The sequence below is a fragment of the Sinocyclocheilus anshuiensis genome, unplaced genomic scaffold (assembly GCF_001515605.1).
Source record: "Sinocyclocheilus anshuiensis isolate Anshui unplaced genomic scaffold, SAMN03320099.WGS_v1.1 scaffold412, whole genome shotgun sequence".
Classification (NCBI taxonomy): Eukaryota; Metazoa; Chordata; class Actinopteri; order Cypriniformes; family Cyprinidae; genus Sinocyclocheilus; species Sinocyclocheilus anshuiensis.
The window spans coordinates 2,043,657-2,070,850 of NW_015558661.1; the positions used below are offsets into that span (position 1 = coordinate 2,043,657).

General features: G+C 38.7%; 2 protein-coding genes across 6 annotated transcripts in view; one reads left to right on the forward strand and one right to left on the reverse strand.

The window, feature by feature from the left end:
• The window catches only part of LOC107681145 (baculoviral IAP repeat-containing protein 2-like), a 19,114-nt gene extending 3,425 nt beyond the window's left edge, over positions 1 to 15,689 (forward strand). The window contains exons 1-9 of one of the 5 annotated variants that reach the window (XM_016477323.1): positions 4,338 to 4,467; positions 6,496 to 8,052; positions 8,148 to 8,247; positions 8,333 to 8,411; positions 8,498 to 8,546; positions 8,694 to 8,936; positions 9,020 to 9,274; positions 9,523 to 9,564; positions 9,708 to 9,990. In XM_016477323.1, the coding sequence (XP_016332809.1) occupies positions 7,128 to 8,052; positions 8,148 to 8,247; positions 8,333 to 8,411; positions 8,498 to 8,546; positions 8,694 to 8,936; positions 9,020 to 9,274; positions 9,523 to 9,564; positions 9,708 to 9,901 (1,887 nt within the window). In that variant the 5' untranslated portion in view covers positions 4,338 to 4,467; positions 6,496 to 7,127 and the 3' untranslated portion in view covers positions 9,902 to 9,990. Of the gene's footprint in view, positions 1 to 4,334; positions 4,468 to 6,495; positions 8,053 to 8,147; positions 8,248 to 8,332; positions 8,412 to 8,497; positions 8,547 to 8,693; positions 8,937 to 9,019; positions 9,275 to 9,522; positions 9,565 to 9,707; positions 9,992 to 15,365 lie in introns of those variants that run through there. The other 4 variants (XM_016477325.1, XM_016477324.1, XM_016477326.1 and 1 more) reach the window with 4 other exon arrangements.
• Positions 10,086 to 26,131, reverse strand: LOC107681146 (DNA polymerase theta-like). The gene is made up of 33 exons (XM_016477328.1): positions 26,022 to 26,131; positions 25,564 to 25,672; positions 24,809 to 25,469; positions 24,142 to 24,324; positions 23,811 to 23,941; positions 23,460 to 23,616; positions 23,282 to 23,390; positions 22,973 to 23,186; positions 22,718 to 22,859; positions 22,495 to 22,641; positions 21,958 to 22,170; positions 21,496 to 21,638; positions 21,209 to 21,407; positions 20,986 to 21,128; positions 20,688 to 20,881; positions 20,474 to 20,598; positions 20,129 to 20,372; positions 17,967 to 19,725; positions 13,940 to 14,729; positions 13,685 to 13,822; positions 13,402 to 13,589; positions 13,055 to 13,295; positions 12,570 to 12,763; positions 12,333 to 12,461; positions 12,074 to 12,248; positions 11,871 to 11,985; positions 11,667 to 11,785; positions 11,355 to 11,539; positions 11,070 to 11,181; positions 10,860 to 10,984; positions 10,643 to 10,784; positions 10,463 to 10,566; positions 10,086 to 10,368 (listed from the first exon to the last, which is right to left on the reverse strand). Exons 1-33 carry the CDS (start codon positions 26,081 to 26,083, stop codon positions 10,255 to 10,257), a joined length of 7,806 nt encoding a protein of 2,601 aa, XP_016332814.1. The 5' UTR covers positions 26,084 to 26,131; the 3' UTR covers positions 10,086 to 10,254.
• Between the last annotated feature and the right edge of the window lie 1,063 nt (positions 26,132 to 27,194).

Consider the following 27,194-nt stretch of genomic DNA (forward strand, 5'->3'; position numbering starts at 1 on the left):
ATTTGTGTATTTAAAACTCATCACCAAACACCAATGACTTGTATATATGCGTACAATCATTTTAGACACTTCCAAAACTGTGGCAACAAAGATGGAAATACAATTTTTAAATACATTAATTATGTTTCCATCTTTGATGCCACAGTTTTGGAAGTGCCTTTTTCTGTTCTAAAGAAGGGGGTGTCCCAATACATTTGTCCATATGTATGTACAAGTCATTGGTGTTTGGTGATGAGTTTTTGGCTCAAGGTCTGTATTTAAAGTCACACCAGAGATGTTCAGCTGGGATTAGGACTTGGCTTTATGTAGACCAGTCAAGTTCTTCCACACTGACTGAATCAATCTTTTTTTTTCTTTTTTTTTTTTAACCTTGCCTTATACACAGAGGCATTGTTGTGTTAAGGCCCGTTCACACCAAGGACGATAACTATAAAGATAACGATAAAGATATAGTTCTAAAAATCGTTCTCAATATTAAAGAATAGCAGAGTCCACACCATAACTATAACGATAAAGACAAAGAGAAACGATATCGTTGGAATCACTTTCAAAACGATTTTTCTCCAGCTGATGAAAGATAAAAAATTGACAGCCAATCAGAATCCATCCTGCTGTAACGAGCTCGAGAATTTAAAGCGGCAGACGAGCGTGCGCTTAGAATAAACAGACGATATCGTTCGCTGGTGTGGACGCTAATATCGTTATCTTTATAGTTATCTTTATAGTTATCGTTCTTGGTGTGAACGGGGCTTTAGAATAGAAAAGGGTCCTGTTCAAACTATTGGTATAAAATTAGAAGCACACAATTCCCTAGAATATCATTATATACTTAAATATTAAGATTTGTACTCGTGGAAATTACTAAAGTAGTCAAACCTGTTCATTAGAAGGGGGTGTCCCAATACTTTGGGCAATATAGTGTATGTTTGGTGTGGTAGGGGGCCCAACCTCATATTTTTTCATAGGGCCCAAAATTGCTAGCGGCGCCCCTGTGTCCATCACTACCTCCATCTGAATTTCACACGTCACCAGAAGCATTGCAAAGTTATTACTGCAATTTCGTTCTTTCTTTGGAATGCAGTGGTTGTCCTCCTTTTGATGATTCACGGTGCTTGTCCTCTGGCACAGAGCCAATGGAGCAGAACGGGCGCCTTCAGTTCATTCCTATGGGAGTTGTTTAACCAGAGATTAAAATAGGCTTGTTTGAGATGAGCAAAATCTGCGCAGAACCGATCACCGGTGATCACCGCAAGATGCATGCCGGTTAGAAAAGTGTCCGAAGGCTTGTTTGAGATGCGCCTCGCCTTGCCTGAAGTGTTGGTGAGAGTAGGCGGCTGCAGTGAGGGGAGGAGTGAAATAAGCGCAGTCAAGACGGACAGTTCTGCCCTCTCAAAGTGGAACAGATACCAACGAGATCAAAGGCAGATATCTATCTATTCTGCAATTTTGACTCGTCGTAATTGGAATTAAGATATCCCGAATGTGACTATGACTAGTCATTATATGCACTGAAGATATCTGCAATGTTATTTTGACTAGTCATAATATACATTCGAGATATCTACAATACAATGCTATTATGACTAGTTGCATTCTTTCATTGACTTCCATTGGAAAATATTTTCTGATATCTACAACTAAGTTCTGACTGGTAGAAATTGTAATTAAAGATATCTATAATTGATTTTGTACTAGGCATAATTCTAATTAGAGATATCTCAAATTACAATTTTACTAGTGATAATTAAACTAGAGATACTATCTATCGCAAGCCGTTTTAGCATTTTAAAGTTTTTGACTATAAATATAATTTAAGATAGGAACAATTGTATTTTGACGAGTCATAATTATAATTCGACTAGTCACAATGACAGTTAGAGATATCTGCAATTATAATTGCACTAGTAAGAAATCGGATTAGAGATATCTCTAAATACTTTATGACCAGTCAAAACTCCATTTAAGATATCTGTAATGACGTCATGGATATCTTCAATAGGGCATCACACATACGCAAAGGTAATTTGAGATATCTCTAATTCAGTTTCAACTAGTCACCATTATATTTCAAGATATCTGAATTGTACCTGCGCCTAGTCAAATCTGCTGTTGTGTGACGTGAGACTAAATTTACTCAGCTCCTCCCAGAGCCCCTCCCCGACTAATGTTTAGTGCTAACTGCTAACAACAGTGGTCTGCTTTTCTTGTCACGTAGATGAAAAGCTACTGGATGAATTACTTCAGGCGTTATTAAATAATATCTGGATGCAGCCATATGTGGTAAAAGGTCTCCAGTGTGCATGTATGTATGCTGTGATTTTAATTGAATCATGTTGCAAAACGGACCAAATGCAGTGTAATGTTCAATAAAGGCAGAAAACCACAAACTGCTCGTCTGAATTTATTTATTATATATTTAGACATAATGAAGAACAATGGAATTATACAACAAAAACATAAAAAATAATACAAATGCATGACGGACAAGAACGATGCTTCAGAATCAGATGCAGTCAAAAAAGGTGAAGGCCGATTTAAAAAAGATTACAATTTAATAAAAGCTGAACTGGCATTGATGACATTTATTAGTAGGTTACATTACGTTGTGTATGGATTCAGGTTTGCTTGTGTCGTTATGGCATTGTTTCCGCCATGGAATAAAAAATAAAGGTAATTTGCAGCCGTTTATCTTACACTTCTGACTTTTTTTCTCAGAATTGCGAGATATAAACAATGCGAGTTATAAACTTTATAACTCACTTCATAATTTCTTTATTTAGTGGAGGAAACGAGCTTCCATAGGAAATAGCCCACAAGGTGGGAGTATTGTATTGTATTATAGCAAGAGATCCATGATGATGATATTCTGCTGTGTTCAATGATGAGCGCCAATGTATTCTTTTAACATTATATCAAATGTTGCAACAGCTGACATGAGGCCTATACAAATCCTTAGCTACTGATTTTACATGTGTTCGTTTGTAAATAAAGGCTAACACAATTTAATCCACAGCACACACGTCTCAACATTACGATATAGAATAGGACAAAAGCCTATCTGAGTCCTCTCTGTATAGCCTACCACTTTTACACATGCTCCAGCTAAATTTTTATTTCCATACTTTTGAATTACTAATGTATAAAACAGTTTAAAATGACCCAAAGACGCAGGACCTTTATTATACAACTCTTAGACAAAATGGCGGATGACAACAGTTTCCAAGCTAGGATTGGTTAATAAAATGTTTAAGGTGGGGCTAAGCAAAGGTGCATTTGCATGCACATTTTAGATATCTATAAAGGAATTTTGACTAGTCACATTGTTAATTCCAGATATCTACATTGAAATTCTTCCTAGTCACAAAGCTAAATGCAGATATCTCCAAAGAAAGATCTTCCTAGTCAAAAATCTGATTGAGATATCCATAATTAAATTGCAGATATCTTTAAATGAGTTTTGACTAGGAAGAATTCCAATTCAATTTAATTATCACTAGTTAAATTGTAATTTGAGATATCTATAATTAGAATTACACATAGTACAAAATCAATTATAGATATCTTTAATCACAATTTCTACTAGTCAAAACTCATTTGTAGATATCCGAAAATATTTTCCAATGGAAGCCAATGGAACAATATGATTAGTCTTAATAGCACTGTAGATATCTCGAATGTATATTATGACTAGTCAAAATTGCAGAATAGATATCTGGAATTGGAATTTTGACTAGTCAAAACTAAATTATGACTAGTACAGCAAGGGGTATTTAATGCTAAAACGGCTTGCCATATATATCTCTAATCAGATTTCTTTCTAGTGCAGTTATAATTGCAGATATCTCTAGTTATCATTCTGACTAGTCCAATTATAATTATGACTAGCCGAATTACAATTGTAACTGTCTGAAATATATTTTATGGATAGTCAAACCAAAGTTTTAAATGCTAAAACGGCTTGCCATAGGATAGTCAAAACAAACGTTTAAATGCTAAAATGGCTTGCGATAGAGGTCCGTCTTGACTGCGCTTATTTCACTCCTCCCTTCACTGCAGCCGCCTACATTTCAGGCGAGGCGAGGCGCATCTCAAACAAACAAGCCTAATGTTTTATTGAATAATGACATTACTGGTTGAGTTACGCGGTGACGTGGGATTGACACCGAGTTCTGCGGTCGACAAAATGCGACTTCCGGAGCATTCGTAATTAGAGCACCTCTCTCTCTCTCTCTCTCTCTCTCTCTCTCACTCACACACACACACACACACACAAAATATATAAAAATAAAAATATGACTACTGCCTGACAGACCATCTAAGAAGAAAATTATAAATATCTAACCATGACATTTGTTGCACTTTAAATTCGTGACAGTTACTGTGTGATGTCATTTCCGCTTCTCGCTCTCAGCCTCAGAAGAAAGGACATTTTGTGCTGAGCAAAATCCACGTTTGTTCTTAGTATTGGTGAGTCGGTCTGTTTTTTTTTTTAACTCTCCGTTGGTCAAAATCAAGAGTTGATTACCTTTGTAGTGTTGTATGGATTGTTTTTGGCCTTTAAACAGAATTACTGGTTGTCTGGTATTATACCATAGTCTTCGATGAAATGGCAGCTTCACGTAAAGAGACGATCTGTCTGCTGCTGCCGTGATGTCCCTGCGGTTACCCACTTATGGGTCGTAAACATGCGGTCTGTTTGTAGGTAGAAATTTCTCATATACATTTTTTTTGTGTTTCAAATGGAATACTTCAAAGATCACAAATACCAGAAGAAGGAGTGGCAAGGGTAGAAACCACTGATCTATTATCGAGAACATTATATAGATCAGTGGTAACGTTAGAAACTCAAGAATTGTCCGAACAGTCATCGTCATCCAACAAATACGACTTACAAGGCTGTTTTGTTTTAACATAAAACCATAAGTTCTGATAAAAGCTCAGTGTTTTAAGTTATTTCAGTTAAGAAAATGAAACTAGAGGGACCTCCTATTATTAGTTGTAATATTTCAATTGGTTGGAGAGGCTGCTCACTGCAGAGTCTGCAGAACACAAGATCCAGGGGGCCAGGTTGGATCCAGATCCAGCTCCTCCCACCTTACATATACCTAAACCAGGGGTGCCCAAACTCGGTCCTGGAGGGCCGGTGTCCTGCAGAGTTTAGCTCCAACCCTAATCACACCTGAAGCAGCTAATCAAGGTCTTACTAGGCATACTAGAAACTTCCAGGCAGGTGGGTTGAGGCAACCTGGAGCTAAACTCTGCAGGACACTGGCCCTCCAGGACCGAGTTTGGGCACCCCTAACCTAAACCTACCCGTCTCCACCCCCTGATCCCTAAACCCACTCATCTCCACCCCTAAACCTACCATCTCCAACCCCTAGATGTGGATCCAACCCCGCCCCCTGTATCTTTGTTCTGCAGTGAGGGGCTACTGGAGTCAATGGCTGGAGCTTGATGTCCAGTTTCCTCTACTCTACCCATCAAGTCCACAGAGGTGGAGCTTGACTAGGTCAAGGTCCACCTATTACATAAGAGAGTGCAAGCTGGATGTCATTTGGCTTTGCAGTGAGCACCACTTGATTGGTTGGAGGAACAAGGAAAAGCTCTTATGACAACTCAGCTGTTTCATGATTGGTCAGACTCATCCATATTAATTATGGTGTGTTCATGTTTATTATATAGCACCTTTAGTCCTACTAATTATCACAAATATATGTTTTTATAACAATAAAAACGTATTTTCTTGTAATCTAGTGTTATATTGTGTCATGTTAATCAAAATTAAACTGCTAAAAATATAAGTGCTACTTTATTGGTATTTAATACAGTCTTGTCTTGAACTTTGTTTTTGTATTAAAAACCAATTCTGGTTACTACTTGTAAAATTCAGATGTCTGGTTATCGGAGAAATATGACATTTATTCTGCTTCATCTGCAATAAAAAAAAAAAGAGAGATGCTGAATGTCAAATGCTGCTTTGACTATTGGCAAGAAGTGTGCTGTGGGGCTTACCCCTTTTACGCATCTCTGTCTGAGCCCACACTGAGGCGAGCTCCGCAGTAGTAATGTTGCTTTGACTGTCTGGTAGAAGCAGACAGTCAAATTATGTCTCAAAAGTGTGGGCTGAGGAAGACAGTAAACTGAGTAAAGGCTCATTTGAGACAGGGCTTCAGTGTGTGCTTGGCAGAAGTGCACATCGAGGGCACAAATGGTTTTTCTGTAACCTGAAATGACAAATGGGACACTCTGTGATCCACAAATGCACATGAATGGTGCCATTTGGGACGGGTCCGAAGTTGAACACACCATTTCACAATAAGGAAAGAAAAGATGATCACAGCTTCTGTTTCATGCTTTAACGTATTATACATTTTCGTTTATGATTTGCAGAACTGTTGAAAGTTAACTGTACACTTCATGTATTTTATGCTGGGAAAAGGAAGACATTCATTTAGACCTGTAAATTAATCATGTGGTTCTATGTGTTGTTTTCAGGTTCCTTCATTAAAGGGGAAGGAAGCACATACCTCCTACATCGACCTTTTATCTGTTCAAGAGTTCATTTAATTTTTTCAATAAGATTATGTGTTCTGTCATGGATGACTAGACACCCGTCATGGGGTATCCAGCAGAGAGAAAGGCTTGAATGGGCACACCCTGTGGTCATTTTTTTTTTAGTTTTTTTATGTTGGATTTCATATTGACTATATGTTAAGGTCCAAAGAAACCACCATTTGTCATTTAAAAATGTATTTTGGTCAGTGTAGTTGCGGTGTATTTTTTAGTGATCCAGGATGAGCTTCAAGAGCTGCCATGGAGGAATCGCATAACATCTTGTTCATCTAACCAAGCTGTTTGTTTGATGTGGCTTGTTTTATGCATCACATTATGTTAATGCAGTTTTAGTTCAGGGCACATGTCACCAGTTCTGTGAAGAAACCGTTCTGTTGTGTAATCGAGTCATGTTGTACGGACATGGATAAGGAGGATTTTTTTTTTTCGTAAGGGGTTAGATGTTTGTGTAATCTTGTTTGTCTTGTTCACACAGTTCATCCTCTGGACGCACAAAGGGTAATCAAGCTTTCTCTCTGCTGGACACCCCTTTCCCTTTCCCCAACTTTTTTGAAATGGAAATTATACAAAACAGTGCTTTCCTGAGGGGTTTGTGTCGCAATAGCGCACCTGCAGATTTACAGTATGATAATTCATCAGAACTCTTTCGTATATCCACATATGCTAAGTTCCCCACCACTGCGCCAGTGACGGAGAGGAGTCTCGCTCGAGCAGGCTTTTATTACACCGGAGTTGGTGACCGTGTCCAGTGTTTCCGCTGCAATGTGACAACCGACAACTGGCAGTCTGGTGACTGCCCTGCCGAGCGCCACAAACAACTGTCTCCAAACTGCAGCTTCATTCAGAGTTTACCCGCCACCGCAAACCTCCTGTCGTCCTCCCACTCAGCCTTTTCCCCACTTCGCAACGTAGCCATCCTGCAGCTGCCCGCCCCTGCAACCACAGGAGCGTCGACCACTGCGGCATCATCTTCAGGCCAAACGGAGGACCAGGTGGGTTACCTAAATATGGGATTCAGCAACCTGCCACCCTCCAGTCCCATTTCCTCCCGTGGAGTAGAGGATATGTCTCACCAGAGAACGCCGGCTTGTCACAATCCCAGTATGCGTCGGGAACAGGAGCGCCTTGACACGTTTCAGAATTGGACTCTTGCTACAGTAACTCCAGCTGAGCTCGCCAAAGCTGGTTTCTACTACCTTGGCCAGGGCGACAGGGTGGCTTGCTTCAGTTGTGGCGGCCAGCTTAGCAACTGGGAACCAGGAGACCAGGCGGTATCTGAGCACCAGAGGCATTACCCCAACTGCCGCTTTGTTCGAGGTGACCGCGCAGATAACGTACCGTTATCTGGTGGCGGCCTTTCAAATGTATCCAACTCAGCAATGCAGCAGTGTGAAGAACGGCTGCTCACGTTTGTGAACTGGCCCTCAAGAATACCTGTTCGACCAGACCAATTGGCTAAAGCTGGGTTTTACTATGTTGGTAAGAGTCTTGATGACATTACAAGTCATTCAAGGTTTAACTATTGTGCTTAGATCCTCATGCTTAGGATTATTTCTTTCTGTTTGTTTTGGTAGGTCGTAACGATGATGTCAAGTGCTTTTGTTGTGATGGTGGACTCAGATGTTGGGAGTCTGGTGATGATCCATGGGTAGAACATGCTAAGTGGTTTCCAAGGTAAAAAAAAAAAAAAGAAGTGGCATAATTTTCTGTCCCATGATGATATTATGTGAATATTAATTATGCATGCATGTTCTTCTAGATGTGAATACCTGTTGCAAGAAAAGGGCCAAGAATTTGTTAATCAGATTCAAGCAAGATTTCCAAGACTATTTGAACAGGTATGTTAAAAATACTGGTGTCATTTGTTATTCAAACGTTACAATGCACACTGATGGACATCTTACCTAGTTTACATGTTTTACAGCTTTTGACAAATGGAGACAGCAACTCAAGAGAATTCGTTGATCCACCTGGTAAGTTTTCTATTGAGTTGACCTTCATGTGATGCTAATTTCCTTTACATTTAGTCAGTATTTTGTCATGTTTTGTATTCATTAATTTTAGCCAAGTTTACTCTGACTAAAGTAGATTAAATAAGATTTTTTTTTTAAACTGTGTAGTTGTACACCTGGGTCCTGGGGAAGACCGTTCAGAAGATGCAGTGATGATGAACAATCCCGTGGTGAAGTCCGCGTTAGAGATGGGATTCGAACGTTGCCTGGTGAAGCAAACAGTCCAGAGCAAAATTCTTACAAGTGGAGAGAATTACAAAACCGTTCAAGAATTGGTTTCTGATTTACTAAGTGCAGAAGATGAGAAGAGAGAGGAGGAGCGAGAGCTTCTTGCTGAGGAGATGGCTTCAGGTATTTCTACAAAATGTATTTTCTGTCTAATGATTCAAGAGTTTGACTTGACTGAATCTAACACTCATTGTGTTTCTTCACAGATGGTTTTACTTTCCTTAAGAAACATCATGCTGCTTTGACACAGCGTCTAAAAAGCGTCCAGAGCTTAATGGATCATCTTCTGGAGGTGAATGTCATCTCACAGAAAGAGTATGACACTATTCGTAACTGCACTTCAGTCAAGCAGCAGACAGGGCAGCTCATTGATTTAGTCCTGTCGAAAGGAAACGCCGCAGCAGAGGTTTTCCGCAACTGGATCAAGAAGAATGATGTGTACCTGCTGAGAGAATTGATGGGTATGTAATATATGAATCAGATAGTGAGATAGTGTGTAAATTTTCAGTGTTACATGTTGTTAGTCTGTGTTAGTGTGAAACTGCACGGCCAGTAGATAGGAACACTTGAATCACTTAAAAAAAAAAAAAAAAGGTGATGCCTTTTGTAAAGATCCTAAAATGAGCAGGGACAAATCCACAACAAACAGAATCACTACATAATATTGACAACCAATTTTTATTTTTTTTTGTTCTTACTGCAATTTCAGCCCAGACAAATGAAGCTGCATCACCGAGTCAAGATCTTTCAGGTATATTCAAACATGAGAAAAGGTTTTCTTTTGATTTTGCCCCTTTTGATCTCTAGCCATCACACTAAGGAAATCAGTTAGATCCCACTCTGAAACAGTGTGAGTTTGTATAAAGTGATTGACTCTTTCCATCATGTTCACAGATTTGCCTATGGAGGAACAGTTGAGGAGACTTCAAGAGGAGCGCACATGCAAAGTTTGCATGGACAAGGAGGTCAACATTGTCTTCATCCCCTGTGGTCACTTAGTGGTGTGCAAAGACTGTGCGCCTTCTTTACGCAAGTGCCCCATATGTAGAGGATTGGTCAAAGGCACAGTCCGTACTTTCCTATCATAAAATAAACCCTTTGACAAGTAACAAAACAACAATAAATTGAGCTAAAAAAAAATACTTGCAATAAAAACAAAGAAGCTGAACAAATGTCTGATGCTTGATCTTTTTAATTCATTAATATCTTGTCTACAACAAATGCTTAAATACAATGCACAGAAATATTTCCATTTCAAGTTTCTTCACACTTAACAGCATCTGTTGAATTTTATTTCAGATTAAAAACATTTACTAATATATATATATATATATATATAAAAAAAAATACATCTGCACATTTAGTGTTTTAACAGTTCAAGTAATTCTTAATCACGATCAGTAATTTACATGTAAACAGTAGAGTAAAGGACACATTTGTTTTAAATGTCCAGGTCTTGAAGGTTACCCCAGCTTGGACCCACTTTGACTTTTACTCTGAGCTTAACATACAATTTCACAACACTCTCCATTTCTCGCTTCATAATCTGTGCAACCTGTAAAAACAATACTATTAGACTTGTCACCACTGAACTTTTCTTATAGTCCAAGGTAAATGTAATGATTAGAAAGACTAGTCTTCCTAATTACCTGAATGACATCTTCCTCTGCAACCTCGTAGATGAGTTCATCATGCAGCTGAAGTATAAAAAAGCCTCCTCGAAAGGGTCTACACTGATTTCTGTGCCTACCACCTGAACAGAACATTATATATTAAATTCACATCTCACATTTAATAGTGAAAATGCTGTAATATGAAGTTGGTCATACTCAATCTGATTGGAGGGTGTTGATGTGATGTGGGAACTCCAGGAAATGCTGCCTCCAATCTACGCTGGATGTTGATGGTTGCTAATTTGACAATGTCAGCAGCAGAGCCCTGCACGGTTGTGTTTACTGCCTGTCGCTCTGCCTAACAAATGAGGACAGAAATTAAACATTTATTCCACTCCAGGTATATTCTAATGGAGGGATCACGAAGACTTACGTGAGACTTTATGTACAAATTTGTGTCTTTTATTCCAGGCAAAAAACGCTTCCTGCCGAGTAATGTCTGCACATAACCATTTTTCCCACATTTCTGAACAGTTTCACGCAGAAAGTTCTGTATGCCTTATAGAAAAATAAGAAATGACACTGTTATCATTATTTCATGCTTTTTTTTTTGACCAGGCACCAATTGTAAATTGTCATTTACCAGTGTATCTGGATTTAAATGTCTCAATGTAACAAGCAGCATCATTCTCATCAATGCCCATTTGTTCTCCAAGAGACTTTGCTCCCATGCCATAGATTATTCCATAACAAATCTATTGACAAAAATGTTAAGATTTTAGTGACAACAAATACAATTTCAATCATCAGTGGCAAGAGATAATATTAATGTGCTAATGACGACTGTATAGTCATTTACATAAAAAAAAGCTTCTTATAGAATGCTTGTACATGAAAACATATGTAAATATATTCTAATGTAGCAAACCTGTTTGGCTTGTTGCCTCATATTATCATCAACTGAAGCAGGGTCTACCATTTTCCACTCTGCTGCTATGCTTTTAAACACATCTGCACCACTGTTGAGCACATGGAGGAGCCGCCTGTCCCGGGACAGATGAGCTAAAATGCGGAGCTCCAACTGTGAGTAGTCAGCAGCCAGAATCAGACCTCCTGAAGACATGTACAAGATTAAAACAAAGCATGTAAATGTGGCACAAATAGTGTTTATATAAGCAAACAGATGTCCCTTTAAATTATCCCCTCTTTACCTAGAGCCCTCAATAATAAAGTTTCATACCTGAAAAAGGAACAAAAGAATGCCTCATGCTGACAGAAAATGGCATCCCTTTTTCTGGTGATACGTCTGATACCTTTAAAAGGGGTGCCAACTGCCGGTTTATCTTTAATCGTTTACCCCTGAAATAAACATAATTTTAAACATACGTATTTTGCTATATAGAATAAAAAAGGGGAAAAACACTGCAACAATATAAGACTGTACCACGTCTTGCTTGCACCATTCTGTGATGGTTGACTTTCTTCTATAAGTGTTGGCATCTGAATTTCAAAATCTTTTGGGACATTTTGAATGTTTGGTTCAGTAAAGCTCACACGCCCTATGTGAGAGAAAGATTCAAACATTCAAATTCTGTCACAAGATGATGCATATATAAAGTTTAAAGGGTATTTCTTCATGCTCCACACCTGTGGCGGTGTGTGACTGTGAGATTGGATGTATTCTGTCCATCTTCAGAAGTGAGTGCCACTTCTTTTCTCGTTGCAAGGGGAAAACCACTTTTGTTAAAGCATTTGTGATCCTTCTCCACTCAAGAATAACACTTGGTAACTGATGCAGTGGCTTGAGCTTTTCTAAAACATCCTGATGAAATCAGAAAAGAGTGTATTTAGGAAGTACACACCACAAGTTTAAATGAAAGAAAAGAGCTGATACTGTGGAACGTACTTTAGTTGTACTGAACTGTTTTGAAAGTTTGATACGGGCTCCTGCTCTCCTAGTGTAGCCCAGCGTCTTCTTATTCTTTGGAGCATTTAAATCTCCATTGGGAGGCAGCTTCAACTCAAGAAACAATACCTGTAAAAGTTGAGATGGAGGATTATAAAGTTTTTCATACAGGATAATGAATTTCTATGTGGGTAAATGTATAAGGCCATTATTATTTTGAATGGAGATAATGATAACCTCTGCTACATCCTCTGGACTGGTCAGTGAGAAGCTGTGTCCTGCTAGCTGATAAGCTTGGGATTCAAGAGCACTTAGCTTGGCCTGCATCACATGTTTCTGAGCCTCACATTCGGCAACACTAAACCCAATTCCATTTAGCTCCAACAACGCCAGGCAGTACTGGGTGGGCATCTCTACTTTCTTGAATGCGTCTAGCAAAGAAAAGAATAAGACATCAAATAATTAGTATCTATATCACCAACTTAAATATAGACCAGGTTTTTTCAATCCTGCACCTGTAGTGCCACTATCCTGCAGAGATTATCTCAAATCCTAATTAAAAACATCTCAACCAGGTAATCAAGATCTTCAGAATTACTAGAAACTTCCACGCAAGTGTAGGGGCTGGTTGGAGCTCCTACTCTGCAGGACACTTGCCCTCCAGTAGCAGGACTGGACACCCCTGATACAGACAAATCAAGAGGCTCAAATGATTTTTCTACCCAAGAAACCATCCTTTTCAAGAAGACAATTGAGTTGCGTCATGACCCTGAAGACCAGAACAGACTCAACAGCAGATCTGTAGCGTCCAGATTGACTGGCACCTCCATAGATCCCTAAACTTTGCACACCCTGACCAGGACTAATTCCTTCCAGCATCAGGAGATCCTCAGTGGCAAAGCTGGATACCATGTTGTGGAGAGTGCGCTCTTTGGAGCTTGAATCCAGAAGCCAGCATGCAATCTATTGAAGGACAAAGAATTGAATGTAGTTAGATATCCTGTCCCCGTCAAACTCTGAACAGAAAGGGTGATCTTTTTTATTTCAATTTGACTGTATTCTATCCAACCTTTGGGTCTTCAAATGTGCCACGCATAGCAAGCTCGCATGCGAGTAACAGTGTCTTGTAAACATGAATGAAGTCATAAGAGACCATCACACTTGATTCTTTTTCCAAGCAGCATTGAATTTGCTTCAGTCGCTCCTCAACTGTAAGAGTCTCATCGAGAGGTGGTGGAGCTAAGCTGTCACTTATATCTGTCAAAAGACAAGAATAGCAGTAGGTTTAGAGGCATTCAATGGAACAAGCTCATTAAAGTTGGTCAACAAGTTCAAAATGACATGTTTCCTACTCGTGTCTGACAGCTCCTGTTGTAGAGACACAAAATAAGCATCTTTTGCTCCCCAGCATACAGATATGCCAATGACAACAAGATCCTCATATCCCTTAAGAAGGAAGCCATCTTTTCTTTTCCTCATTGGGGTAGTAGCTTCAAACAGATTACACAAGTTTATAAACTGGATAATATCTGGATATTACATTTTCTTATATGTACAGTATATTGGGATACTAAAACATAGAAAACCAATTTATTCTGAAGTCTTACGTTTTTTGAATTTTCCACCTATAACTGTCTCAGCTTTCACTGAGGTGTTGTCTATCTTCTCACAGGCAAGAGCAAGAGAAAATCTGTCCTTTGTTTTCCACTCCTTTATAAATGTATGGAAAAGCCTTTTATCACTTGCCACATCGATTATGGAGAATGTCTCTGGACTGCAGGAGTTTGAAGCAGGAAGTGATTGACACTGAGAAAGCCTCATAAAGCCCTCATCAGCCAGAGACATGTTTAACTCTGATGCTGAGTTTGTCCTCAAACAAGACCGATAATCTTTCTGGGAACTGGATTTAGAATTTGGATCCAGTTCAGACCTGTGCTTGGTGACATTAAGAGGTGATTGTATAGCTGAAGTGGTCATTTTAACTCGTGGTGTGACTGGTTCAGAAACTGGCGTGGGAGGAACAAGGTCATTGTGAGTCACTGGTTTGGCCTGGACTACCACGAAATCTTCTGTTCGTGAGTTTCTTGGACCTCCATGATCAATTCCATAGTTTGTTACTGGGGATACAGCTTTTTCGACAACAGCAGCAGTAGCATTTGGTTCCACCACTGTTGAATTTGACTGCCCTGGAATCTCAGATAGGGTTGAAAACTGATCAGACCATTTGTCAAAAATGTCCTGCATTCCTGGGCTGATGTGAAACGATGAACTGTTTAATTGACGTCTTTCAGCTGAAACGCTAGAATGAGGCTCATTGCTTTGTGATACATGTAGTTCAGACACAATGTCATCTGTATAACTGGGCTTCTCTACACCCAATCTTGGGCCATCACCAGCCTTGACAGCGTTGTTCATTTTATCAAGGTACTGCTCTCCAATAAGTAGTGAATCTCCCCATTCTGAAAGGTTGAAAGATGATTCGCCCCATTGGATTGCTTCCTGATCCTCCGTTGACACGGCATCTCTTCTCTCCGGAATGAGTTCTGGAGAAGAGCCGTTTGAATTAGCATGCGCTTCAACCACCTGTTCTTCTTTGTTGTCTCGATCCATTGCTGCCTCCTCCATGGCATCCAAGATGGAGTTGTCATAGAGACTGTCAAACAGAAAACTGCTGCTCCGGTTGAAGCTGTTGTCAGTAACATGATCAGAGGACTCGTGATTTTCCCTTTGCTCAGCAGGTGATGCCTTTTGTAAAGATCCTAAGAAGAGCAGGGACAAATCCACAACAAACATAATCACTACATAATATTGACAACCAATTTTTATTTTTTGTTCTTACTGCAATTTCAGCCCAGACAAATGAAGCTGCATCACCGAGTCAAGATCTTTCAGGTATATTCAAACATGAGAAAAGGTTTTCTTTTGATTTTGCCCCTTTTTATCTCTAGCCATCACACTAAGGGAATCAGTTAGATCCCACTCTGAAACAAAGAGTTTGTATAAAGTGATTGACTGTGTCCATCATGTTCACAGACTTGCCTATGGAGGAACAGTTGAGAAGACTTCAAGAGGAGCGCACATGCAAAGTTTGCATGGACAAGGAGGTCAACATTGTCTTCATCCCCTGTGGTCACCTAGTGGTATGCAAAGAGTGTGCACCTTCTTTACGCAAGTGCCCCATATGTAGAGGATTGGTTAAAGGCACTGTCCGTACTTTCCTATCATAAAATTAATAGTTATCCATTGATAAGTAACAAAATAAGTGACTTAATTTACAAATTGTATTCTTTAATTAAAATTCACAATGTGAATAAAAATTCAACGTGTTTCTGAATTAAATTAAACCGTGAAACTGAACAAATGTCCGATTTCTTGATCTTTTTAATTTTTTTAATCTTGTCTACAAAATGTTTAAATACAATGTACAGAAATATTTCCATTTCAAGTTTTGCACACAATTTCTTCACACTTAACACTAACAGCATATGTTGAATTTTATTTCAGATTAAAAACATTTACTGCATATATATATATAGTGTTTTAACAGTTCAAGTAATTCATAATCACGCTCAGTAATTTACATGTAAACAGTAGAAGAGAAAAAGTTTGTTTTATATGTCCAGGTCACTTGAAGGTTACCCCAGCTAGGACCCACTTTGACTTTTACTCTAAGCTTTACATACAATTTCACAACTGTCTCCATTTGCTTCACAATCTGTGCCACCTGTAAAAAATGTATTATACTTGTCACCACTTTTTCTCATTGTCCAAGGTTAATGTAATATTTAGAAAGACTAGTCTTTCTAATTACCTGGATGACATCTTCCTCTGCAACCTCATAAATGAGTTCATCATGCAGCTGAAGTATAAAAAAGCCTCCTCGAGAGGGTCTAAACTGATTTCTGTGCCTACTGCCTGAACAAAAACACTATATTCAACATATATATTCACATCTCACATTTAAAAGTGAAAATGCTGTAATATGAAGTCGGTCATACCCGATCTGATTGGAGGATGTTGATGTGATGTGGGAACTCCAGGAGACGCTGCCTCCAATCTACGCTGGATGTTGATGGTTGCTAATTTGACAATGTCAGCAGCAGAACCCTGCATGGTTGTGTTCACTGCCTGTCGCTCTGCCTAAAAATGAGGATCAAAATGAAACTCTTATTCCACTCCAGATATATTCTAATGGAGGGCTCATGAAGACTTACGTGAGACTTTATGTACACATTTGTGTCTTTTATTCCAGGCAAATACGACATTTTTTCCCTGCCGAGTAATGTCTGCACATAACAAATTCCTGCCAAGTAATGTCTGCACATAACCATTTTCCCCACACTTCTGCACAGTTTCATGCAGAAAGTTCTGAATGCCTTAAAGAAAAATAAGAAATGATACTGTTATTATTTCAGACTTTTTTTTTTTTTGGACCAGACAGCAATTGTAAAATGTAATTTACCAGTGTATCTGGATTTAAATGTCTCAATGTAGCAGGCAGCATCATTCTCCTCAACGCCCATTTGTTCTCCAAGAGACTTTGCTCCCATGCCATAGATTATTCCATAAATCTATTGACAAAATGTTAAAATTTCAATTTAAAATTTTAATGATCAGTTTCAAGGGATAATATAAGTGACTACCATATAGTTGTTTACATAAAAAAATGCTTTTTAGAGATAAAAAATGTATTTTTCTCATTGGGGTAATAGCTTCAAACAGGATTACACAAGTTTAAAGACTGGATAATATCTGGATATTACATTTTCTTATATGTACTGTATATTAGGATACTAATACATATAGTTAGCAAAATTTCTCTAAAGTCTTACGTTTTTTTAATTTTCCACCTATAACTGTCTCAGGTTGCACTGAGGTGTTGTCTATCTTCTCACAGGCAAGAGCAAGATAAAATCTGTCCTTTGTTTTCCACTCCTTTATAAATGTATGGAAAAGTTTTTTATCGCTTGCCACATCAATTATGGAGAATGTTTCTGGACTGCAGGTGTTTGAAGCAGGAAATGATTGACACTGAGAAAGCCTCGTAAAGCCATCATCAGCCAGAGACATGTCTAACTCTGATGCTGAGTTTGTCCTCAAACAAGACCGATAATCTTTCTGGGAACTGGATTTAGAATTTGGATCCAGTTCAGACCTGTGCTTGGTGACATTAAGAGGTGATTGTATAGCTGAAGTGGTCATTTTAACTCGTGGTGTGACTGGTTCAGAAACTGGCGTGGGAGGAACAAGGTCATTGTGAGTCACTGGTTTGACCTCGACTACCATGAAATCTTCGGTTCTTGAGCTTCTTGGACCTCCCTGATCAATCCCATGGTTTGTTATTGGGGAAACATCTTTTTCGCCAACAACAGCAGCAGCAGTATTTGGTTCCACCACAATTGAATTTGACTGCCCTGGAACCTCAGATAGGGTTGAAAACTGATCAGACCATTTATCAAAAATGTCCTGCATTCCTGGGCTGATGTGAAATGATGAAATGTTTAATTGATGTCTTTCAGTTGAAACGCATGAATGAGGTTCATTGCTTTGTGATACATGTAGTTCAGACACAATGTCATCTGTATAACTGGGCTTCTCTACACCCAATCTTGGGCCATCACCAGCCTTGACAGCGTTGTTCATTTTATCAAGGTACTGCTCTCCAATAAGTAGTGAATCTCCCCATTCTGAAAGGTTGAAAGATGATTCGCCCCATTGGATTGCTTCCTGATCCTCCGTTGACACGGCATCTCTTCTCTCCGGAATGAGTTCTGGAGAAGAGCCGTTTGAATTAGCATGCGCTTCAACCACCTGTTCTTCTTTGTTGTCTCGATCCATTGCTGCCTCCTCCATGGCATCCAAGATGGAGTTGTCATAGAGACTGTCAAACAGAAAACTGCTGCTCCGGTTGAAGCTGTTGTCAGTAACATGATCAGAGGACTCGTGATTTTCCCTTTGCTCAGCAGGTTTATCGGAACTTGATTCTTCTTCAGTAACCTGGTTACTGTAATTTAAAATATTCTCCAACTGGCTGTCAGTAAGCGAGATGTTATATTTTGGTTTGAATTCAGTGCCCAGGCCATTCTTATGAGGTGATAAACCTTCAACTGGGTCTTTGTTTTGGTCTTTAAACGTTTGATTCTCATTTTCCAGGAAAGAGGACTGGTTGACAACTTTTATCTCACTTTCTGAATCAACATGATTGTTATTTTCTTTGAGAATGTTTAAATTACCAATGCCATGTGAAAAATCATCCCCTTGAAGCATTTTCTCAGTCTGTGTATCAAGTTGAAAACTATCACCAAACTCTTCCAATCCAATTGTGTACAAGTCAGGAGAGCTGAGCTTCTCAGAACAACATACTAAATCTCGTTTAACTCTGGTGTTTACCTTTAAGACAGTTTCATCTCTGCTGCTGATATTCCCGAAACTGCGAGTAACAGTTTCTCGCTTTTCATTTTGAGTTAAATGTTTCTTTTTAGATGTGCACTTTTTCGCAGTGACATCTGGGGTTTCGGCACCCTTTTGTGGATCATATGAGTGAGTTTTTGACTCAATGACTTGGTTCAGTCCAGCAATGGATGACTGGAGATTCATCGTATCTTTATCTATTCTACAGTCAGTTTCAGGTTTATTAAAGCAAAGCTCTTCAACATTTGATATTAGTTTAGGGTCTTTTGAGATTAGAGGTGGTGTTTTTGATTCACTGACTGTGGGTAGTGCATCAGTGTCCACAACATCCATCCTTCTACGTTTCAAAACTGGACTTACACAATGATGGTCACTGCTAGAATTGCAGGCACTTTTTATACAGGTATTGTGTCCTAATTTTTTTTTAAGTGATTTTGAAGAGCAATCCGAGGACTCAGCTGTTTGGTTATTTTGACAGCCCTTGTCTTTCGCATTTATTGATTTGAGAACTTTATGCAATGTACTTGATTGCTGTTCACATTTCTTAGCAGGCTGACAGTCAGCAGATGATACACCTGAGTCAATATCCATTGGCTTTTCTGAATTAGTAGTGACCTCTAATGGCCTCAAAGGAGGATGGGAACAACTGTCAGAATGTTTATCCACCAACAACTTCTGTTTGTCCACATCTGTGGTTACATTTTGCCCCTCTTCATGTTCTGGGCCCGTAGACTGTAGAGGTTTTTCGTAGGCTGATTCCTCGGGTGAATGGGAATCTGGCTGGGTCTTTGTTGCGAGGGATGCTGGGTTCCATTCCACCCCAAGAAAAGCCAAATCCTGCTGGAGGAGCAGCTGGGCCTCAGCCACAATTTGCTGAGCAGCCTCCCTTTCAGTCAAAGCCTTTTTCCCGCTGACCCAGATGCAGCGCATGCTCTTACGTTCTTGAGCCTCTACCTTGCTTTCATCCACCGCCTGCCTGGAGCTGCAGAGAAATAAATGATCACAGTATGACTTAAAATAATCTATGGATGAAGCAATATTCAAATACTGTCCATTACAATAAACCGTTATGGATGGTAACCATACCACAAACTAAATTAATGCCCAACTAAATTAAAAATAAAACACTAAAAATCAGTCATTTTAAATGCTACAAGTGAATTTATGCATCACAACATTGTAATGTATTTAACTTAAAGTAACTGTTCAACAACAGCAAGGGTGATTTAAAAAAAAAAAATCAACCAAAATCAATCATTTTAAAACTATGTAATATCAGCCAATAACTGATACACATCTCTAAAATGACCACATTCTGCAGTAAATAAAAAGCCTATCAAACATAAGAATAACCTTTTAGGCTAATCATCTCCCGGTTTCATTACCTTTTGAAAGGGATTGCTTTCCTGAGGGCCTTCTCCAACTCAGTAACATCAGCTCTGGCCACCTCTGCCACTGTGACAAACCCGGAGCTGTAGAGCGTACGTGCTCTCTGAGCGTTTAGTAAAGAAATACGAACCAGATCACACAACTCCCTCTGGACTCCAAAACTCAGACGACTCTGGAACTGGGACAGAAGCAGCTCTAGATTGTGCCATCCAAGTCGATTACAGAAGACTGTAACCATACCTGAAAAAAATCGTTGCCAAATTTTTAACTATGGCATTGTTTATCTCATATTAACAAGTAAGCAAGCCCATGCCTACATCCTCAGAGAGATGTCAATGTACCTGCATATGTTGAGGCAGACTGCTGAAGTGACTGAAGCTGTCCTCGGCTACAGCCATACTTCTTTGCGACAGCTCCAAGTGGTTCTTCGCTTACCAGTTCATGGATAACTAACGTTGTGAAAAAACTGCACAAAAAAAAAAATTCACATCAACATACTGTTACTTAACTGTAAACATCAATTGAAACACTCTGTATTCAGAAAATACATAGTACCGTTTGTGAATGGCCATCTGTCTGCGTTGCTTTTCTGTTTTAGCAATTAATTTGCCACCAACGGAGCGGGCCAGGAAACCTTCTTGGATGCCCACCATCTCAGCCACCCGTTTCATTGCAGACGGTAGTTGCTCCCACAGACAGAAGAACTGGTACCAGTCAATTGTAGTCCAGTCCACATACACAGGTGTTATCTTAAAAATGCAAAACACGATTTTGTTAATAACCCATATTTTTAATATAAAGAACAAATCTGTGCTAGAAAATATTGTTTTGTTTAAAAACGTGTTTTGTATACCTGATAGAGGATATGGAGATCATTTTCCAACACAAATCCTTTCATTGCTCTCTGGAGATCTGCAAAAATCCCCAGGGCTTCTGGGGGTGATAAAGATGAGGACAGAGTCGCAGAACCCAGATGCGTGGGGCAGTACCTCTCCACTGTGAGACAGACAATTATCAAAATGTCAACATCTATCGTAAACCACAAAAAAAAACGTTTTTTTTTTTTTATAAATTACCATCTCCCTCCTTCTGTATATGTATAAACTCATTGTCCATCAGCCACTCTATGCAGGCTTCAATAGCCCCCTTGTTTCGAGCTTCTGTTTCAGCTTCTTCCTCACGTGGCTGTTCGGCTGCAATACTGGCCGTGAGAAGAGTGCAAGAGGCATACATCCTCACATCCTGTGGTGAGCTGGCGACTCCTCCAACGATGATCTTCAGTCAAAATGATTAAATTAAATCCTGTACATACGCAACCAATACACTATCATACAACATACTATAAGGAGAAAGATATTCCCACCTCGAGGATGGCCCTGAGCATGCTGGTTGTGACGCCCTCACCCTCCCGCTTCACCAGGCAGCTGCTGATAGGCTTGAGCGAGCCCTGGATGAGGCTCATGCCTTTCGCACGTTCAGCCTCTTTACAGACCAACACACTCTCACCTGAGTCAACACAGATCATTACATCACTATTAACTGTAATACTTTTAAAGTTTTTGAAGGAAGATTGTGGATCTTAATATTGTTGTGGAAACCGCAAAAATAAATACTTTTTTTTTGTTTGAATTATTTGATGATTTTAAATATATTTTTTGTAACAATGTAGAAGTCTGGAATGTCAAAAACTGTTACTTTTGATCAATTTAATGTGTCCCTGATTTTTTTAACATAAGTATACATTATATAACAATAATATATAACATAAGAATATACTGCATCATAATAATATACCATCTACAGATTGAAAACCTGTAGCACTCACCCATGGTGTCCACTCCTTTACGGCCTGCTCGTCCCACCATCTGCTTATAGGTTAGAATGTCCAACAAATGACCATTAAAAACAGGGGTTCTGATAATCACACGTCGGGCGGGCAGATTTACACCAGACGACAAGGTGGAGGTGGCAGCTAGCACCCTAATGTATCCTTGACGAAAAGCACCTTCTAGAATATCCCTCTCATCAAATGTCAGACCTAAAACAAGGATTACAAGGAAACACAATGGATTTGGGATGTCCTCATCTTTTTAAAATGACATAAAATTGTACTTTATGATGTTTTTATCGTTTAAATATATATATATATATTTTTTTTTACATTTTATATTATTTAAATTATCTACTTAATTACATTCTTGTCTAGCAGTAGGATCATTTATTTAATTATTATTATTTATTTTTTATTTTTTAAAACGTTTTTTAAATAGTACAAAAACTGAAAAAGTGTTCATAAAGCTTAATAAAAGCTCTGACTAAAAGGTTTTATTTACTCCAAAGTCAATCATGTAATCACATGTACCTGCATGGTGGAAGGCCACCCCCCAGGGAACCGTTCGCTGAAGCACCTGGTCCAAGCCTGCAGGAGTACGCTTGAGCTGGGCTACAACATCCTGGAGACCTTCCTGATTCAGAGATATACTCTGCACTCCAGAGCCTGACTGCATTTCTGCAAAAGCAAACAATGTTAAAGCATAAGGCATACCTGAATAGTAAAAAGCATACAACTTGATATATCTGTATACCTTTGTGATGAAGATTGTAAAACTCTCTTCCAATGCTGTCTGCTAGTTTCTCACACCAGTTCTTTGAAGGGCAGAACAGCAGTGCAGAGTACCCATCCTGCACTGTCTCAAAGCAGAGGCTGACGATGTGATCATCATCTCCCTACAGACAGAAGAACTTCCTATCTTGTAATAGTTAACATTAGCAGGTACATTCTATGTCATGCAAAAATTTGATTCAGTTTTCAGAGGCCAACAAATATGTCAAGCTCTGACCTTTACGGGAAGAGCTGGGGTGAACTGTCTGACCAGGTTCATAGATCCATCATAGACATTTGTGCCTATCTTGACCCACTCCATCAGTGGCACAGGACGATAGTTAGTACTATACAGCTCAGCATTCAACCAGCGAGCAAGAAGTTCCAAGTTTGGCAGTGTGGCACTCATACCAATAATCTGCACACCAGCAGGGGCACTTTGAGCAGAACCCCTTAAAATAGAAACAATGTTAACCTTCACCAGAGAAACTGATTATCAGGACCATTTCTGGAGGATTATTGGCTTAAACATTGCATTATCACATACCTTGCTGTGTTTGTTTGGGCAATGTATTGGATTTTAGTCAGCAAAAGTTCTAACAGATATCCACGACCAGAGTCCCCAACCATGTGCAGCTCATCAACCACAACAATTCCTGCAAATTGGGTGAAAATTTAGTTTTACAAGAGTACCTTTAAGAGTAAAAAAAAAGTCATTATTTTACCAAGAATATCCAATTTGTCTTCTTCAATGAGTCTGTTGATGAGTCCATTAGCTTTCTCTATTGTGCAAACAGCTACATCCAGAGCTGAAAACCCACCAGCTGCTGAAGTGTTACCCATATACCCCTCCACTCTGACCCCTGCCTCCTGAAATACATTCTGGGTGAAAATGGCAAGCATAATATAAGTAAAATCTCATCAACAACATTCTTAAATGTATATTGACAGACATATTAAATTTAGAAATCAACAATTACATATGTAGATACTGTACTATGCACTCACAAACTATGATCAGTGGGCCAACTGAGATGACTGAGAATTATATATGAACTCATCAAATGGGAACCAACCTGTAGATAAAACATCTTCTCACGAGCCACAGACACAAAAGGAAGAATGAACATGGCCTTTTGTCTTGTTTCCAAAACTCTCTTCAGGATTAACAGCTCAGAAACCAAGGTTTTTCCTGCACTGGTTGGAGCTTAAAAAAGAAAATGTAAAACTGTACATTTTAAACTGGGAAAAAATTAGATAACTACATATATTCTAGAAAAGTATCACGTAATCACAAGTATTTATAGGTTAAATATTTAGTATGTGATCAGGTGCTGTTTCTCAGGAAAACAAGACTAAATACAAACAAAACATTTGCAGTCAACAAGAAGAAAAACAGCTATTTACCAGAATATACCAGGTTCTGGCCCTCCAACACTTTGCCCAAGGTCAGACACTCAGCCTGCCACTCAAACATCCTCTGAACACCGAGACTCTGGTATTTCTCCAGAGCAGGCTTAGGGAGACCCCAATTAGAGAGCAAAAGCTTGTCTGACTGATCGGCAGGACGTCCCATATGGATGCTTTGGGCTGTTTGGTATAATAAACAGCAAAAACTGAATTAATATTTCACATACCAGCATTTTTTTATTATTGTTGTTTTCAATAACAAAATGCCACACAAGTTTAAAAAGTTAAAAAGTCAGAAAGTTGTTTAAAAATGTTTTAAATTGATGAAAATTGACAGTAAAGACATTTTTTGTGTTACAAAATATTTGTTCTAATAAATGCTGTTCTTTTGAACTTTCTGTTCTCAAAGAATCCTGAAAAAAGTATCACAGTTTCCACTAAATTATTACACAACACAACTGTTTTTATCATTGAAAATAATAAGAAATATTTCTTGAGCAGCAAATCAGCATATTAGAATGACTTCTGAAAGATCATACAACATTAAAGATGGGCGTAATAGCTGAATAAATATAACATGAATGATGAAATTAGACAATTCTTCCTGTTAGTGAAAATCTGAAAATTTAAGTCACTTCTTTAAATGCAACAGTGGAAAATATACCTGCATCTGGTAGTGTAGCATCACAGAGGACACTGAGATCCAGTCCGGGAGGAGGGGTTAGCACAGAAACTGAAAGGTTTTTCATTGATCTCTTCTGCTGCTGCAACATGGATCGCTCTTTAGCAGCAGCCATATGTGTCGGACTGAACAGAATGTAGTCCTTGGAGGTACTGAGAGAGTCATTTGGGCTGGTATCTCTTCTGAACTTTAACTTTTGCTTGCTGTTTGCTACTTTAGGTGTTTTTGTCATGGAGTTGATGATCTTTTGAGGTGAAGAATATTCTGTGTCACATTTCATCTCACGGCCACGGGCCTTTCCTCCTGCTTCAGTCTTTTTGGTTTCACTGAACAAAAGCTTTTGGGCCAAATCCCTCCAGTCGTTCTCTTTTTTGGCTTGTGTTCTGGTTCTTTTGCGCTCTGATGGTGACCACGCTGAGCCTGGACTTGAAGGGCTGATGTTTTCTGCATTTTGCACTTGTTGCTCACAAATATTTTGTGGAAAGTCAGAGTTTTTCTTAAGTGATGCTGATTCAGTTTGTTGAATGTTTTCATCTTTTTTGAATTTCAAGACTTCTGGACCCAGTTCATCAATAGCTTGTAAAATTTCCACATCCACTGCCAGAGTGGAGTCTCCTGGCATCCATTGCTTATTCTGGGTTTGCTTTAAATAGAAAAAGTGAATTTCGCACTTAGTGTAACAAAGCTTATCAGTGTCATAATATTATATAAACTAGGTTTAAAAAAAAACAACATACTTTTGGCTCATTACATCTTCTGTTCCCAGATATATCTGTTGCAGAGGAGGAGCATGCTTGATGCATGCGACTTGATTGTCTATGTGGGTTCTCATCTTCAAGAACTAAGCTACACACATAAAAAACTACCCGTTAGTGACAACAGTATTTACATTTCCCATCTGACATAAAACAAACAAATGCAAAAACATGCAGTTAAAACAAGCTCACCCTGAAAATATACGAATTATAGCCTCAACATTAAAAAGCTTTGTGATTTTAACGCTATTGTTTTCAGCGGGAACTCATTTAAAGTCTCGCTTACTTATTTGTGTACATTAAACAAAGTTCTTCCAGGCGTTAAGATTAAACAGTGAACCATTAAAAGCTCCATGTCAACCAAGTTTGTGAACAAAACCATGGAAACGTACACAATCAATACAAGCACAACACAGTTTCAGATTTCCAACAAATCTTACCCCTTTGTCTTTACAATCCGATGTTGTCCCAAATAAATCTTTCTTGTCGTTGAAGTAGTCATCACATTTAGAAATTAAACGACTAATAGCAATGTCTTTGCATTCAATGCTTTGGTTGATTAAAAATATAAATAAAATCAAATATTTAGTTAAGCTAGCTGTTGTGTTGCTACCTCCCGTCGCTCCACAAAACAATCTCATATTAATGAATTAAAATAAATGACTGGCATTTCTCGTTATTTCAGCCAGTCGAGCTAGCATTTATCATTTTCAGAATAAAGCTATTTACATAAAACCGTCGTAAAGTCTTTGAATAAGTGATATTTCATTGGTCCTGTCGTCTATACAAAATGTGTTAATGTAAATTCATATTTAATGGCAATTCTAAGAAATCAAAACAAAACAAAAAACAACCAAATCAAAGAGCCCGCGGTGTTTGCACACAAAATTGTCCCGCGGAAACAAGTCTACAGAGTCGAGGTTCCTCCAGTGACTGCATACAATATCACATCCTTGTAGCTTAAAAAAAATCTAAATCATATTTAAAAAACTGCCAGTTGACACGCCTTTATCCTTATTATGTTGAATATAATATTTAATAAAGATAATATTCAAATGTCGTTCTTGTTTTAGTGGTGTGTGTGTTAGTGAATCATATTTATGAGCGAATCGTTTAACTGAACGATTCGTTCTCATCACTCCCATGATTCATATTTTTCGTTCACTGAACGTCTCCCGTGTAAATGACCGTTTTGCCGTCTTAATTAAAGATTTACTATAGCACGATCAAATAGAATCCGAGGTATCGAGTTTACTTTTGGTGATTCAAAAGATTCGATTCATTTTGATGAATTAAAATTCCCACCACTGCCATCACTCGTCTCACTCATCTATCTCGCAACACTGGCATGATATCTGCAGTATGAACAATGCTCAGGGTAAAGTCCTATTCCATCAACGTGATCACAAAGGACCTTGAATACATTTCTTTAACTCATTTAACCCTGAAATTATAATACAATTCTAAGGTCTGAAATTGAATCGTAATTTATCTTTAGTTTAAAACTACACAGAGCCGCATATAAGTTATTGTTGTACGGTAGATGAGGCTGTGCTTCTTGAGAATTGAGGGAGAAACCAACGAGGAAGAGAGATACCTGTGTTCTGATGGCT

Coding starts and splice junctions, on each gene's coding strand:
- LOC107681146 (XM_016477328.1), bottom strand. CDS start 26,083: ATGACTACTTCAACGACAAGAAAGATTTATTTGGGACAACATCGGATT. Junction 21,408..21,495: donor TGCTCAGGGCCATCCTCGAG/GTGGGAATATCT, acceptor TTTTGACTGAAG/ATCATCGTTGGAGGAGTCGC. Junction 13,296..13,401: donor GCACATTTGAAGACCCAAAG/GTTGGATAGAAT, acceptor GTCCTTCAATAG/ATTGCATGCTGGCTTCTGGA.